We start from the raw sequence: 15,343 nt of genomic DNA on the forward strand, positions 1-15,343 counted from the left end.
TCGTTTGTGCAGCTGATAGACAACTCTTTTAGTAAATACCAGCGCAGAATAAGAAAAAGCAAATACATTTGTCAATATGGATGATATCTTGGACTACATATGGTTTCAGTGATAAAGGGTCAATTAAAAGGCTATACGCTGAAAATAATTGCTAGCAATGCAATAGCTGATTAGAAGGGAAAGGGAGAAAACCAGGATAGAAAACACTAAATCACATCAGTTAAATCCCAGGTGCATGTCTGTGCCTCAAAAAAAGTTTTTACCAGTATTATCTTTGATGCCCTTCCGTTACCAACTTATGGGATCACTACAACAAATTGTAGAGTTGCTAGAAAGCATGCCATTGCATGTTTAAAAAAGGTAAGAACAGAGGGGCACATGCATCAATGTAGGCTTTTGCGATTCCTTAATTGCGATTATTAAGGAATTGCAATTAAGGAATCGCAAAAGCCTTCTCATGTAGGAATCGCCAAAAAAATTGGGATTCCCAAACATTCCTTAATTGCGACTCGCAAATTGCGAGTCGCAATTAAGGAATGCCTTCCCATTCATTCCTATGGGCCTACAGGCCCATAGGAATGTATGGGAATTGCATGCGCAATTTGCGAGTTCCCAATAGGTACTCGCAAATTGCGCATGCAATTTCAAGGGTACCAGGGTGCCAAATGGACACCATGTTGCACCCCTGAAATTGATATGTGGACCCATGTTGCGCACACACAAGCCCAAAGGCTTCTTAGTTTGATGCATGTGGGGTTAGATTACACAAGTTCCTCACATCCAAATGGACAGAAAGGTAAATGTATTTATTTGTAATCAGTTGTCCGTCATGCGTATTCTTGCTGAATCCAAAAACATCAGTATATCTCAGCATATATATATAGGATCCATCTTCTTTGAAAAAATGTACACAAACAAAAAACTTTGCCAATCCAATCAGATGCAATGTTTCCAATTAGCCGAACTAACACACAAGTTACTACTTGTGTAACAATATATCTGTAAGAGACATTAGTTAGCGATAGATGACTCACCTTAGAATAATCCCTAGGCGTCAGACTGCATCCAGAAAGTTTTGCTTAGCCATACCCCTGCACGTCAGCAGGTAGCGTTGTGCGGCTTCGTCTCCGTCGCTGGCATCGTATGCGCCGAGATGACGTCACGGAGACTACTTAGGTGCCACCCATGCGCGCTGACGTCAGTTCTGTACATGACTTTCCACGCCGAAACGCAGAGCCATGCAAGAAACTGACCATTGCATAACACTAGGGCCCTAAAAGGGGATGACCTTAACCCTAGTAATCAGTTTGCAGAACAGGGAGGATGGATGGGGTGGTAAGGAATCTATCACTAACTAATGTCTCTTACAGATATATCGTTACACAAGTAGTAACTTGTGGATCTGAAAGAGACACGTTAGTGATAGATTCCTTACCTTAGAATAGATACCCCTGCAATACCAACCCCGGTGGTGGGTCTGCGAACTGAATTATACCAGAAAGTCACGGAGTACAGAACGGCCAAAGAAGCCGTCTCTCCGGACCGGACTGTCACGGCAGTAGTGCTTGGTAAAAGTGTGAAGCAAGGCCCACGTGGCTGCCTGACAAATGTCCTGCAAGGGAACGCCGCGTCCCAAGGCAGTAGTGGCTGCAATTGCCCTGGTGGAATGGTCACGCAGCCCCACAAGAGGCTCCTTCTTGGCCAAGGAGTAACATGCTTTGATGCACAGAACGACTCACCGGCAGATGGTCCGTTTGTGCACGGCCCAACCTTTTTTGGCGCCCACGTAGCCAACAAAGAGCTGATCATCCACCCGGAACTGCTGTGTACGCTGCAGATAGAATGCGAGCGCATGTTTTGGGTCCAGACGGTGGAGCCTTTCCTCTTCCCTGGAAGGATGCGGAGGCGGAAAGAAGGTGTGCAAAGTGATGGTCTGCCCAATGTGGAAGGGCGTGACAACCTATGGCAAGAAAGAAGGACGGGTCCTTAAAACCACCTTGTCCGGATCAACAGAAAAGAAAGGAGGTTTAGAAAAAAGAGCCTGGAGCTCACTCACTCTTCTGGCAGAGGTGATAGCTACCAGGAAAGCTGTCTTTAAGGTGAGAAGACGCAAGGGACAGTTATGAAGGAGCTCAAAAGGAGCACACATTAGAAAGGTCAAGACAAGATTTAAGTCCCACTGAGGCATTATGAAGGGCACAGGTGGGAACGTATGCGTAATGCCTTTCAGAAAACGGTTAACATCCAGGGACTTAAAAAGAGAAGGCTGCTCTCGAAGCCGCAGAAAGGTAACCTTTAAGAGTGCCCAGAGCAGAGCCCTACTGGGCTAAAGAGAGATGGAACAGAAGAACCTCAGAAAGAGGGGCAGAGAGGGGATCCACGGCCTTCGCTGTGCACCATGCCACAAACTTGTTCCACCTGCAGGCGTACACCGTCTTAGTGGAGGGACGCCTGGCTGCCAGAATGACATTACAGACTTCTGTAGGACGGTCGAAAGCCGTCAACTGTCGCCGCTCAATCTCCACGCATGGAGGTGGAGGCTGGACAGGTTCGGGTGGAGGACCGCCCCATGCTGCTGCGACAGGAGATCCTCCTGAAGAGGAAACCGGATCGGGGGATCGATGCTCATACTGACTAGCTCGGGATACCATACTCTTCAAACCCAGTCCGAGGCCACAAGAATGACTTGGGCCCGCTGTGCCTGATCTTCTTCAGCACTCTGGGCAGAAGTGGTATAGGCGGAAAGGCGTACAACAGACCGCAGCTCCACTCGTGACGAAAAGAGTCTCCGAGCGAGTGCCGTCTTGGAAATTCCAACGTGCAGAACTGATGACATTGCGCGTTCTCTTCGGTGGCAAACAGATCTAACCAAGGCTCTCCTCACTGCAGAAAGAGACCTTGCGCCACGTCCGAGTTCAGACGCCATTCGTGGTTGGTGGTTCAACACCTGGCGTTCAGAGAACCTGCCAGGTGTTGAACCACCAAGGTAATGCCGTGATGTTCCAGCCATGTCCAGAGGCGCAGAGCCTCCTGACATAGGGTCCACGACCCCACCCCGCCCTGTTTGTTGAAATACCACATGGCGGTGGTGTTGTCCGTGAACACCTGCACTACACTCCCCCGGACAGATGGAAGGAATGCCTTCCGTGCAAGTCGGATCGCCCACAGCTCCAGAAGGTTGATATGGAGCCGGGACTCTGCCGGTGACCAGAGGCCTCTGATCTCCGCCTCTCCCAAGTGGCCTCCCCATCCCAGGAGGGACGCATCCGTCACCACTGTGTGCTCCGGTTGGGGAGGGGAGATGGATCTGCCACCGACTCAATCGTGATTCGTGAGCCACCACTGCAACTGTTGTGCAGCGCCCTCCGAGATCTGGGCGTGATCGGACATGTTGCCCTGATGCTGTGCCCACTGGAACTTCAGGTCCCACTGCAGAGCCCGCATATGCTATCTGGTGTGTGACACCAGCAGGATGCAGAAGGCCATCAGGCCCAGAAGCCAGAGGGTCATCCTGAATGAAACCCGGGATAGAGGCTGAAAGAACGGAATCATAGTCTGAATATCCTGGACTCTCTGTTCGGGAGGATAAACACAAAACAGCGTTGAGTCCAGAACCGTTCCGATGAAGGGGAGTTTTCTGAGAAGGACTCAGGTGGGACTTCGGCACGTTAATGGAGAACCCCAGCAAGTGCAGAAGGTTGGCCGTAGTTTGGAAGTGGGTGAGGACTGCCTGGGGCGAGCCCTCCATCAACAACCAGTCGTCGAGGTAGGGGAAGAGTGACACCCCTGACCTGCGCAGATGAGCTGCGACCACCGCCATCACTTTCGTGAACACCCGAGGGGCGCTGGTAAGGCCGAAGGGGAGCACAGCAAATTGAAAATGCTCCTGGCCTACTGTGAACCGCAGGTAGCGCCGGTGAGCCGGCAATACGGGCATGTGAAAATAAGCGCCCTGCAAGTCCAACGCTACCATCCAGTTTCCAGGGTCCAGGGCAGCCAGGACCTGAGCTAGAGTCAGCATCTTGAACTTCTCCTTCCGGAGGAAGCGATTGATGTCCCGGAGGCCCAAGATGGGGTGCAAGCCCCCTTTGTCCTTCTTGGGGACCAGAAAGTAGTGAGAATAGCAACCACTCCCTACTTCCTGACCGGGAATGCACTCTATGCCCCCCTTGGGGAGGAGGGGCGTGACATCCAGACGGAGAAGAGCCAAATGATCCCCCGACATGCGATGGTACCGAGGTGGCATGGCTGAAGAGGAGGACAGAAAGGGGAGAGAATAACCTTGGCAGATTATCTGTAACACCCACTTGTCCGATGTAATTTCGCGCCAGTGGTGGCGAACCCTGCCACCCACTGGCGTGGGGGGCTCCCTGAAGCTCAGATTAGGAAGGTTTTGAGGCGGAAGCAGCGGGGTGGAGTTGGTCCGACCCACGCACTGGTTTCCAGACCCGCCCCTGCGGAATCCGCGGCAGTGCTGGGGCTGGTTCTGCACAGGCTTGGTCGAGGAGTGTGCTTGTGAGCCCCTGCCCTGGCCACGAAAGGAACAAAATCCAGGATTGGCAGGGGTCTTTGTAGAAAGACCCAAGAACTTGGCCATGGCCCGAGAGTCTTTAAAGCGCTCCAGGGCATTGTCGGCTTTATCGCCAAAGAGGCTGGAGCCATCAAAGGGCATGTCCATGAGCAAGCCCTGGACATCGGGCGAAAACCCAGTCGAATGCAACCAGGCGTGGCGCCGCAACGCCATCGTCATGGAAATTGCCCTGCCCAATGAATCAGCGGGGTCCAGACCACACCTGATGGCAAACTTCGCCGCGTCCTCGCCCTCTGCAATTGCTTGGGAAAGACTGCCTGGACCTCCTCAGAACACTGAGGCAAAACCTTGGCCACCGAATCCCACACTGCCTGGGAGTAACGGCCCAATAAGCAGGCGGTGTTAACTGACCGCAACCCCAAGCTGGCCAAGGAGAATAACTTCTTGCCAAATTGGTCCAGTCTCTTAGAGTCCTTATCCGGTGGGGCAGTGGGAAAGGCACTCCGGGACGTCGAGGCCTGAATGACCAGACTCTCACGCGTTGGGTCAGCGGTCAAGAAGGCAGGATCACCAGGCGCTGGGCGGTTACGTCTAGCAACTTTTTAACCACCGGCGAACCCGAGCCCGGCCGCAACCAAGTGTCCAAGAAGACTTCGGTGAGGGCCTCATTGAACGGGACGACAGACGCTGTCTGGAGCACCTCCGTCAGGAGATTGGTCTTAAGGGCCACCGTGGGGAGGTCAAGATGGAGGGCCTCAGCAGAACCACAGTGTAGGAAGTGCCCTCCCCCATAGTAAGTGGGGGAGAGGCAAACCCCGGGTCAGAAAACACATCAAGCTCGCCTGCATCTTGAAGATAGTCTACCCAATCCTGCTCGGAGTCACACTGCCGAGCCAGGGGGTCCTCAGAGCAGTCCCGTCCTCGTCTATCTCCAGTGTAAAGGAAGCCGGCTGCGGTGGCAGGGCTGCTGCCGGAGAGGGGGCAGGTGGAGCCGCATCCCAATGTGGATCCCAGGTCGGAGCAAAATGGTTCGAGAACCGGGGCAGGGGTGGGATAAACGGCACCCAGCACAGCGCCTGTGGTGGAGCCAGGGGCAGCGCCGGGGCCGGATGCAAGGGCGGCGCTGGAGCCAGCGTCGCTGCACCTTGTGGCGCCGGAACCGATGGTGCTGGATCCTGTGGCGCCAGGGCTGGCGCCGGTGGCGGTGCCGCCGGGCCAACAGGATCTGGACACGGGACCGCGAGGCCCGTAGGCGCAGAGGCAGAAGCCCAAGGCCTGAAAAGGCGGTCCCTGGCAGCAAGAAACTCTTGCATCTGTTCGGGAGTCGCCGACGGACCTGGGTATAGCGGGTAGGTCACGGGACTCCAAGGCTCCGAAGGAGCCGCAGGGGCGGAGCCCCTGTCCCCCTCGTCTGCCTCCGAGGTGCGACGGGGGGACGTCGGAGAGCGAACACGCTTCTTCGACTTCTTTTTATGGTGTTGCTTACCGGAATCTGAAAGCGAAGACTTAGAGCCCGAGGACCGACAGTTCTGGTCCCGCGAGTGGTCCCGGGAATGGCCCCTTGAAGCGGAGTGGAAGTGAGAGGAATGCCGGACATCCAGCCATTTCCGGCGCCACTCCTGCAAGGCCTTCGGGCCATTATTCGACAGTCTCGACAGTCCCGGGAGTCATGGTCGGTCTCCAGGCAGTAGAGGCACACATCGTGGAAGTAGAGCCACCGACATGTTATGGCGGCACGACCCACAAGACTTAAAACCGGGCATCCCTACGTGAACCAGGACACACGAGGAGACAAAGGTCTCAAAAAAGTAGTCAAAAAATGACTGAGGTACGTGCTCAATCCGGATCTGCGCTTTCGGCGCGGAAAAAGAAAGAACTGACGTCAGCGTGCATGGGTGGAGCATGAATAATCTCTGTGACGTCATCTCGGCACATACGACGTCGGCGACGGCATGGAGCCGCACGACGCCACCTGCTGACGCGCAGGGGTACTGCTAAGCAAAACCTTCCGGATCCAGTCTGACGCCTGGGGATTATTCTCAGGTGAGGAATCTATCACTAATGTGTCTCTTTCAGATACTAAAGTATAGTTAGCTGCAAACACCACTGTATGAGGCCTTTTTTAAATCCCTCAAAGTAAAGGGAAAACGTAACCTCTAAATAGGCTGAGGACACACTTTAAGCAATTCTAAAGCTGCCAGCCTACCCAAAATGAAGTGCCAAGTAAGTTTGTTTTTCTGGCTTACCTAAGAAGGATCCCCAAACACTTCTATTTTGTTTCCAAACAGACATTAGATAGAATCTTCTCAATCCCTCTAAGCCATGGCAGAGGGCAATCACGAGGGAGGAAGATTGTTTACCAAGGTTACAATTGACATTTGTGATGACAAAATGTAGCACATGACTTGCTCGACTAAGTAAATTCTTCTGTCTCGGCTTCATTGTACACTGATATTTATCTAAGGGCTCCACCAAATTACATTGGGATTTGGGTTCTGCACAATCCCTCATTAGCTCGTTTTCAGTTCTAAGACTACTCAATTTCAGCAATTCCATGTATACCGTGAGAACTACTTAACATGGCACCTTGGGACCTCTTCTGGCCAACTAGCTTTACAAGATTGATTATAGCAGATCTGGTCCTTCCCTGAATTCTAGGTTGCAGCTTCCCACATAAGTGTAATTTTGTACCACAATATTTATTGGCTTCTTTATTAAGGGTTTTTAGAGGAGGAATTTGCAAATTTTATTCCATCTTTGGTAGCTCCAGCCACGGTACGCATACTGACCAAACGTAGAGCAAGACAAAACAAAGTCCCTCATTTTAAATATCTTCTAAACTTGGTGGTATTGACCAGAAAAGGTTATTCAGTAACTGATGTTTATTGCCACTTGCTACTTGTTTTTACCACCAACATTTAGCTGGATGTAACTATTGCTTGAATAATTGCATGAAGTGCTGTGTGCTGCAGTAATATATCACACATTAGAACATTGGAATGTTGGGAGATCCATTGAAAACAATGGAGTTCTCCAGGCTTCTAATGGCTGGTAGAAGCCCGTAGCTCCAACATTCCAGTGTTTGACTTTGTTCATAGCTCTTGCTTTGAACAAAGGCTTCTCGGAGCCCGAGGGGATTTAAAACGCCTCGGGCTCCTAGAGGAGTTTGTTTTTACTAATTAGAACATTTGGCCCTCTAGGGACGCAATGTTCTAATAGCCTTAGAGCCCTCCGTAGCCCACTCTACCTGCCATTAAAGGCTCGCTCCACTGTTAAAGGCCCGAGCCAGAGTGGGCCTTTAATGGCTGGTAGAAACTTCTACAGTGGGCTCTAAGGCTATATTCAAATCTGGGGAGCCATACAAGTAAGTTAACCTAATCAACACCCATTTTTAGCATCATATCAGCTTTTTAAAGGAGGTGCTCAGTGTGATGCCTTCATGCCCCATCAGCAGCATCGCTTACAGCTTTTACAGTTGTATGCTTTTTGTGGTTTTTTTTGTTGAAAAAAGGTACTTAATCAAAAAGGGAAGTAGACAAACATTCTAGAATGTGATGTTGGATATTGTTATCACAGGAAAGTGTCGCATCCCTGCTTTGGAACCTTAAAAAAAAAGACAAAACCAAAACAGGTGACAGCCTTGTAGGAATATCGCTTTACAAATTAAGCTTTAAAAAACATTGGTCAGGTATATGGAGTCATAGCATTTGAAGGAATACGAGTAATAAATAAGGATGTTGAAAAGTATTGGTGTTTGAATCCTGCCTGGAAGACGTTACTTTGAGGTCGCAGGGAAGTCAGTGGTTACTGGGCTCGAACTGTATCTGATTTCCTGGGAGTGCATTATTGTTGTACCTGCCCTGATGGTTCAAGAATTTCACTTTCGATCTTGACTCCCTCAAGGTTTATGAGGTCAAGCCATCCAAGGTTTACTCGAGGAGGTGTTGTGAGGTTAAATACTCAGTACACAGTATAACAGGCAATGAACATCCAGTTCAATTGTGATTCAGTATTGCTGCCAAATACTGATTTGGGATTTGGAAGGTCCATTTTTAGGGGACCTCTTCCAAATACCAAATTTAGTGACCAAATTCCACTCACAAAACATTCATCTTTTACCACCTCCTCATAGGAGGTGGTAAGCCATTCGCAAACAGGTAGGTATTCCCAAGGGAACCCCTTTCCCTTTGTGAATATTGACAAAAACTTTTCTTAAGAGTAAGGAGTGGTCCACTAGACACCTGCCTGCTCTTCCAAGGAGTATCTCTTACATTTTGGAACCTTTAGGTGTGTTATCAATACGTCCTGTGAAAAAATACAGAATTGGATTTACCAGTATCTAGCATTGCAGGAAACGTTTTAAGAAGTTCGCCTGCTGTGTTACAATCCCAGTATACAATATGGTCAACAAAGTATACGAATATTGCAGGAAGAGAACCATGCACCCATGCAATGCATAGAAACAGCACAGGTGAAAGATCATACTTGAGAAAGATGCTCTGCCCTTCATTCACAAAGAAAGGGTATTCCAGAATTCAAAAAACTTTTTTTAATCCTTGAACAACCCTACCAATTTCAAGGTTGTATTGCACAAATACGTTATGGGAGACCATCATTCCCAGGTACCAGAAATTATCAGTATCCCATCATAATCCTGTGTCCGAGTATTCCGTTCTGACCACCGATGCAGGGTCCGCCAAAGGAAACAAACTTAACTTCCCAAGTTAGCGCACAGTTACAATTCCTGCCCATAGATTTCCAGCTCTGTTAAGAGGAGGGGTACAGAGGTGATTGGATCTCTTAGATAAAGCAACGTACATGGAGACAACAGGCGTGGTATTGCCCTCTGTGCTACCCCAAGGGGAGGGCTAGAATCTCAATCAACGTGCAAGTGGTTCTGCCTCCAACACCCGCAGCAATGCCAAGCAGTCAGAGATCTCTTTCCTGGACTTTAATCGCACTGTAAATAGCGTTACAAGCTTGCAGTACAAAGGACTAAACCCCTAATGGTCCAGAACAAGCCAAACATACTCCTCCCCCGTACTGAATCAAAGGCCCTCTCTAGATCCATCACTGTCAGTACACAGTTCCGTTCTGTGCTTTCAATACTATGAATAATATGTGCAGCATATCATAGGCTATATAATGTGATTCAGCCTGGGACAAACACACACTGATTGTCATGAATCAAGGCGCCGATCACTTAACTTTTAACAGTCGCAAAACCAACATTCTGCTTACGACCTTTACATTGGCATTGATTATTGAGATTGGATAGTAAGATCCAAAGTCTGCTGGATCTCTGTCCAGTTTCTGAATCGGACTAACAATTGCCTCACTCATTTTAGAGTTTCAACCTGAAAAAGTATGAATCTACAGATTTTAGCTTTTTTTATGATACTGCTGATCAATGAAAAGGTTTCACCACTACTAACAAATATAATTCGTTTTACAATAATGCTCACGTCCATCAGTCAAGTTTACATTATTATGTCATTACGAAATCACTATCACGTCTCCTCTGGAAGCAAGGAAATACCATCAGCAAAATGGCTCCTCGACATGGACTGAATCTTCATTCTACTATCAGCTTTAAATGTGTTTTGGAAATGCATCATTCCTCTTTCATATCAGAAATGCTTTTTATGGTAAAATCCCCCAACAAATGATTTACATTAAAAAACAAACAAACAAAACCCCCAGAACCTGGTTGGTTGTTTTGCCTCAAAATACCAGTTTTGATTTTCAGCACATGCACGTTTGGTCAGCAAACATCATCTTTGCAAAATCCATCAATTATTTACTTGTACAAATACCTCATATGTCATTCAATACCATCACAAGACAGAGATAGCCCCCAGAATACCAAGCATACCCACTAATATGCAAGAACCACCACTGAGGGAAGGCAGGACATGATTACAACAAACATTCCAACAATATCTCGAAAATAGCCATCAGTATACCAGGGGGAAGGGTCAACACTGTCAGGAGTACCATGTTTAAGCAATAAAGCAATAGATGGCCACCATATGTCGATGATGGCCAATCATTATGCCAGGGGTGATCACCATTATGAAAGGTTTGCCCATAATTGTGCAAGGATGCACACAATATGCTAAGGATGTCCACAATAATTGCAGCATTAGACACCATAATGCCAAAAAAGCCTACAATGATTCAAGGACAGACATCATTGTATTAGGGGTGGCCACCATTAAGCCATGGGGTCACATGAGTCACAATTTGGCCAGGGATGATAAGAGTATGTGTACATTCAAATATGTGAAGTTCTCAGAGAAACTCTCAGCATTCACCTCTCCCAGGCACTTACGGTATAATATCTACCGCAATAGTGACTTTTCCTCCCATATTGTTTCCAGCCACTCGAATAGTGGTTATCTTGCATAAGAGTGATGCTCGTAAACATACTCTGAGGGACAGATTAAAACTTATTTTTCTATAAATTACCTAATGGGAAAGGAAAGCGGAACGGTCTTTCAAGTGGCAAATCCCTTGAACATTACCATTTATTTTTCCCTTAGTAGATCACCCGAGTATCACAATTAGGTTGAAGTCATATCACGATCAGTTTTTAACATATTCCGTGGGGAGATCTCAAAAAGAAGCATTTTTTTCTTCACCAATAGGTATTTTTAATTTTCACATTTGATCACATCACACTCTGCTAACCCCACCCACACTTGGTAGCTCGCATGGGGTAAAAGAATGAAGAGCTCCTCCCAGAGTGGGAGTTGTAGCCCACACCCTGAACTGTCGGTAAAGGGGTGTGAGAAGGGACCGTATTACGAAGCATGCCACCATATGGTGGGTGAGAGTTGTCGTCCTTAAAATAAAATATTTGTTTTCAGGATTAGGAGACTCATGTTTGGGTTTGGTGAATGTATTGGAGTACTAATTTGTTTCCCCTCAGATTGGATGCATTGATGTTCTGTTTCTATGAGTTATTGGGTGCAATGCATCGAGGTCTTTAAACTCTCCTGTAAGACCCTTTTTTATGTGCATCAAATGCTTTTGTTTTACCTAAGGTCCAATCACAGCTGTGAACAAGACCAGAACGGAGACAACAGACTTCGCCCAGACAGCGCACTTCACGGAAACTGCCTAGAGATGGAAGCAAGACAGACCTCTCTCTTTTTATTCCAGTCTCTTTTTCCCCATTCTATATCGAGAAGCCCTGGTTCAAATCGGGTGGTCTCATATAGTGTGGAGGTGTTATGGGATTCCATCACTCCTGCTGTACCATTCAGGAAATTAGGTTAGTGTATTCAGGAGACCTGACAGTTGGTCTTTTTAGAAAGAAAACCCTGGTGTAGCTGCTGGAGGGCGGGAGGATTCTGACTCACTGAACACTCAAAGGAGCAAGGTACTCAGATATCTGAGGTGTCGCAACCAAAGCAGTTGAGCGCGGCTATTTATGTTGACACTGCTGCTCACTGTGAGCCACCAACATGCACCATGCTTCCACTAGTTTTGAAGATCACTATTGACTCAGAAAACTAGAGGTTGCACTCCAGGAGGCATGCAGCACTACACCGTTTGGAAATTCAATTTCCCAAATCAGCTTTTCCAGAAAGAAGTTTCTGTTATAGAGGGAGGCCCAATGCACAAGTGTAGGAGACACGTTTTGCAAAGGACTGATAACCCAGCTTGAACAGAAGAGGGGCTTTCAATTGGGAGGAGAAATGAAAGATTCCACTTTATGCAGGGGTGAAACTAGATACTGTAGCCAAGGATACAAGAGTAGACGATCAGACATCTGACAACTTTTGAAAATCAAATGGAGTGGTGCTGAAGGATATACACTTGGTGGTCCATTACGATGGCAGGTGGACAAACAGTAGTGGAATGCTGGACCATCTGCAAGGGGTGCGGCGGTCCCTCACCTGCAATTAGGATGCCACTGCGGCGGTGGCATCTCCTATTCCCAGCATTATGGCGGGCGGTGCTCACAGCACCATCCGCCACAATGCTGGGAATGCATGTTGTGCATTGGCATGCACAAGGTGACAGGTGACCGCGCGGTGCCTGCCACTTTGTCAATGCCAATGCAGGGGGGTACCATAGATACCCTCCATGTGCTCCCCCAACCCCCAACTTCCTGGCGGCCCGCTACAGGACCCCAATAGCAAAGACCGCATGCCTTTCCAACGCGGCAAGGCCGCCATGGAAAGGCTGATCTCTGCTGTAATCATAATATGGATGGCAGTGTCTTGCAGACACTGCCACCATATTAACCATGTTTTCCGCCCGGTCGACGAGTCGACTGGCGGAAAAGCGACGGACGGTTTTACTGTCTACCGCGGACCCCCCAGCCATTCTTATATGGCGGGGGTCTTTGAGGTGTGTATGGCGGGCGGAACGACCCCGCCGGGCCAGCGGTGACTACCGCTGGCCCAGCAGGGGCGATCTGCCAGTCATCCTAATGGTCCCCCTAATGTCTACAATCTACATACTAGAAATGGCATCAGAAATGCAAGAAAGGAGCATTCCAGGATGCATGAGTGAATGAATTAGGAGAGCACCTTGATGGAGCTCGGTGGGGAGACGTGTTGTGAAATGTGCCCAAAAGGACAATATCAGCATATGGGGTTGAAACTAGCTTAAATATATGCTGTAGGTGACACCATATGTCTAAACGATCACATGTAATGCAGGAGAGGGTTAGCAGAGAGGTTTATGTAATGAATTACTGGTCTGTGATGTTAACTGATGTTAAGAAGGCCACAAAGAATAAAATCTCCAGAAACCCTCTTCCAATCGTATAGGGATGATGCCAGATATTGAATGGGGTAATTGGAGGGACAGCAGAAAGTGTTCAGCTTATTTTTCTAGAGGTGAAACAAGTAATATTGGGCAAAACGGATGTAGCAGCGATGCCCACCCTACCGGTTTGGCACCACAGTATTATATGCTGTGGATGGAGACAATATTGTTTGCTTAAGGCTGTAATCTCGTTTTCTTAATATCTGGTGGCCCGGCCCATTTACAGGGGTCTAATGTGTCAATAAAAAAATTACAAACCCTAGTAATCTTGCTAGAAGAGGATCTTTGAGACATTGGACCCTGTTAAGATCAGGAATTGAGACCTATGTGAGATATGGAGCTATAAAGCTGTGACAAAAACAAAATGCAAGATAAAATAAGTCTGTAGTTTGCTACCAGAAAATAGAAACGCAGTAGTGGTGGCTAGGACAAAGATGAAAGTGATTGCAGGACAAAGATGAAAGTGATTGCATACTTTGTATTGATTAACATAACTTCTTTTCTTACCCTTTCATGTTCAATGTTTTTAGAAGTCAGCTGCCGTGAAAACAGTTCTTTGGTGGAGTCCAGTTTGACACAAAGTTCCCTCACAGAGGTCAGGTCTGATAATATTGAAGCCTTTTGACTTTGTTCGCTTTTGAGCTCCTCCTCCAATTTTGACATCGTTTTGGCCATTGCTGAGATCTGTGATTCATATGCTTGATGAGCATTAATATGCTATAAAAAAAGAAAAAGCACAGTCAAAACTTCAGAGATGTGTGCAGTATACTTAATTTGCAGGTCAAAAGACATAAGACATACAAAACATGAAAAAAAATCACCAATATCACATGTTGCAGTCTGTACAGCCTGGTCTCGCTACTCTAATGTGCCATCCCAATACTCTCTATCGAAGGCCATGGGCAAAACAGATGTAGGGAACTGCCCAGAGTTAGCTGCTGGAACAGCACTTTTTAAAAGTACAGTTTTCGCAGTACTTTCTGAACGAGAGGTGTATTAGTGGCTAAATTGTCACAAGAGAAACCAGGAACCATGGAATCTAGTCCCAGTTTATCCACTTTAACAAACCGAGGGAACTTAGACAATTTACTATTTTCCTGAATAGAAATTCCAGTGCATCAGTACTGTCAAAATTCTGTCTATTAACATGCTATACACATTATAGATAAGTAGCTATCACTAACAGGTTGTTTTGCACCAGTTGGCTACAAGTGCTATCAAACAGATAAAAGCAAAATTCAAGTTGTCTATAAAGTCACTTGGAACCCCAAGGTCTAAAACGCCACATTATTAACAACTACCAAGTTACAATTTTATTTTGTGTATGGTCAACCAAAATCTTTTCCAGCAGCACACTTCAGATCAGAAGTCATGAGTTAAGGTTCCATTCTGGCATCACATACACTTTGGGAGATAACGTGTGTTGACCCTAACAGAAACTGCGTCACAACAGGTGATTTAACCAAGGACAGTTGATCCGGCAAAGGCAAAATGGCCTGACAAAAATGTTTAATAGTGGCCACTGCAAGTCTTCGCTGGGCAGAAGACCAAACAAACAATAAAAACATCTGACAGTTCGGTGTGTAAGGTGTCTCAAGTGACACAGTCAACTTAAGTCGCTCAATCTTCATGCGGAGATCTAGATTGCACAGGTTCGGGTCCAGAATACTGCCCTGCAGCAGCAACAGAAGATCCTCCCAAAGAGGTAGTCGGATAGGAAGACAGGTACTCTAACCCGGAAGTTCAGGATACCACACTCTTCTGGTCCACTCCAGAGTCACTAGGAGTATTTGGGTATGGTTGTTACTTCTACATACCTCTGGGCAGAAGTGACAGAGGCGAAAAGACATACAAGAGTTCTGTGCTCCACTCTAGCCTGAATTTGTGTCTTATAAAGAGCTTTCTTGGAAATGCCAATGAGAAGTTTTGACACTGTACGATCTTGACAGTGGCAATAACATCCAGCCATGATTCTCCCCACTGCTGAAAGATGCCCTGCGCCACCTTGGGGTGCAATAACCATTC

At 47.5% G+C, this 15,343-nt stretch overlaps 1 protein-coding gene across 1 annotated transcript in view; it reads right to left on the reverse strand.

Annotated features, from left to right (window-relative positions):
• CEP135 (centrosomal protein 135) overlaps positions 1-15,343 on the reverse strand; it is a 434,096-nt gene that overhangs the window by 99,399 nt on the left and 319,354 nt on the right. Inside the window, exon 22 of the mRNA XM_086962622.1 lies at positions 13,826-14,035. Coding sequence (XP_086818748.1) covers positions 13,826-14,035 — 210 coding nt within the window. The remainder of the gene's footprint in view (positions 1-13,825; positions 14,036-15,343) is intronic.

Source organism: Lissotriton vulgaris, chromosome 3_1 (genome assembly GCF_964263255.1).
Source record: "Lissotriton vulgaris chromosome 3_1, aLisVul1.2, whole genome shotgun sequence".
Classification (NCBI taxonomy): Eukaryota; Metazoa; Chordata; class Amphibia; order Caudata; family Salamandridae; genus Lissotriton; species Lissotriton vulgaris.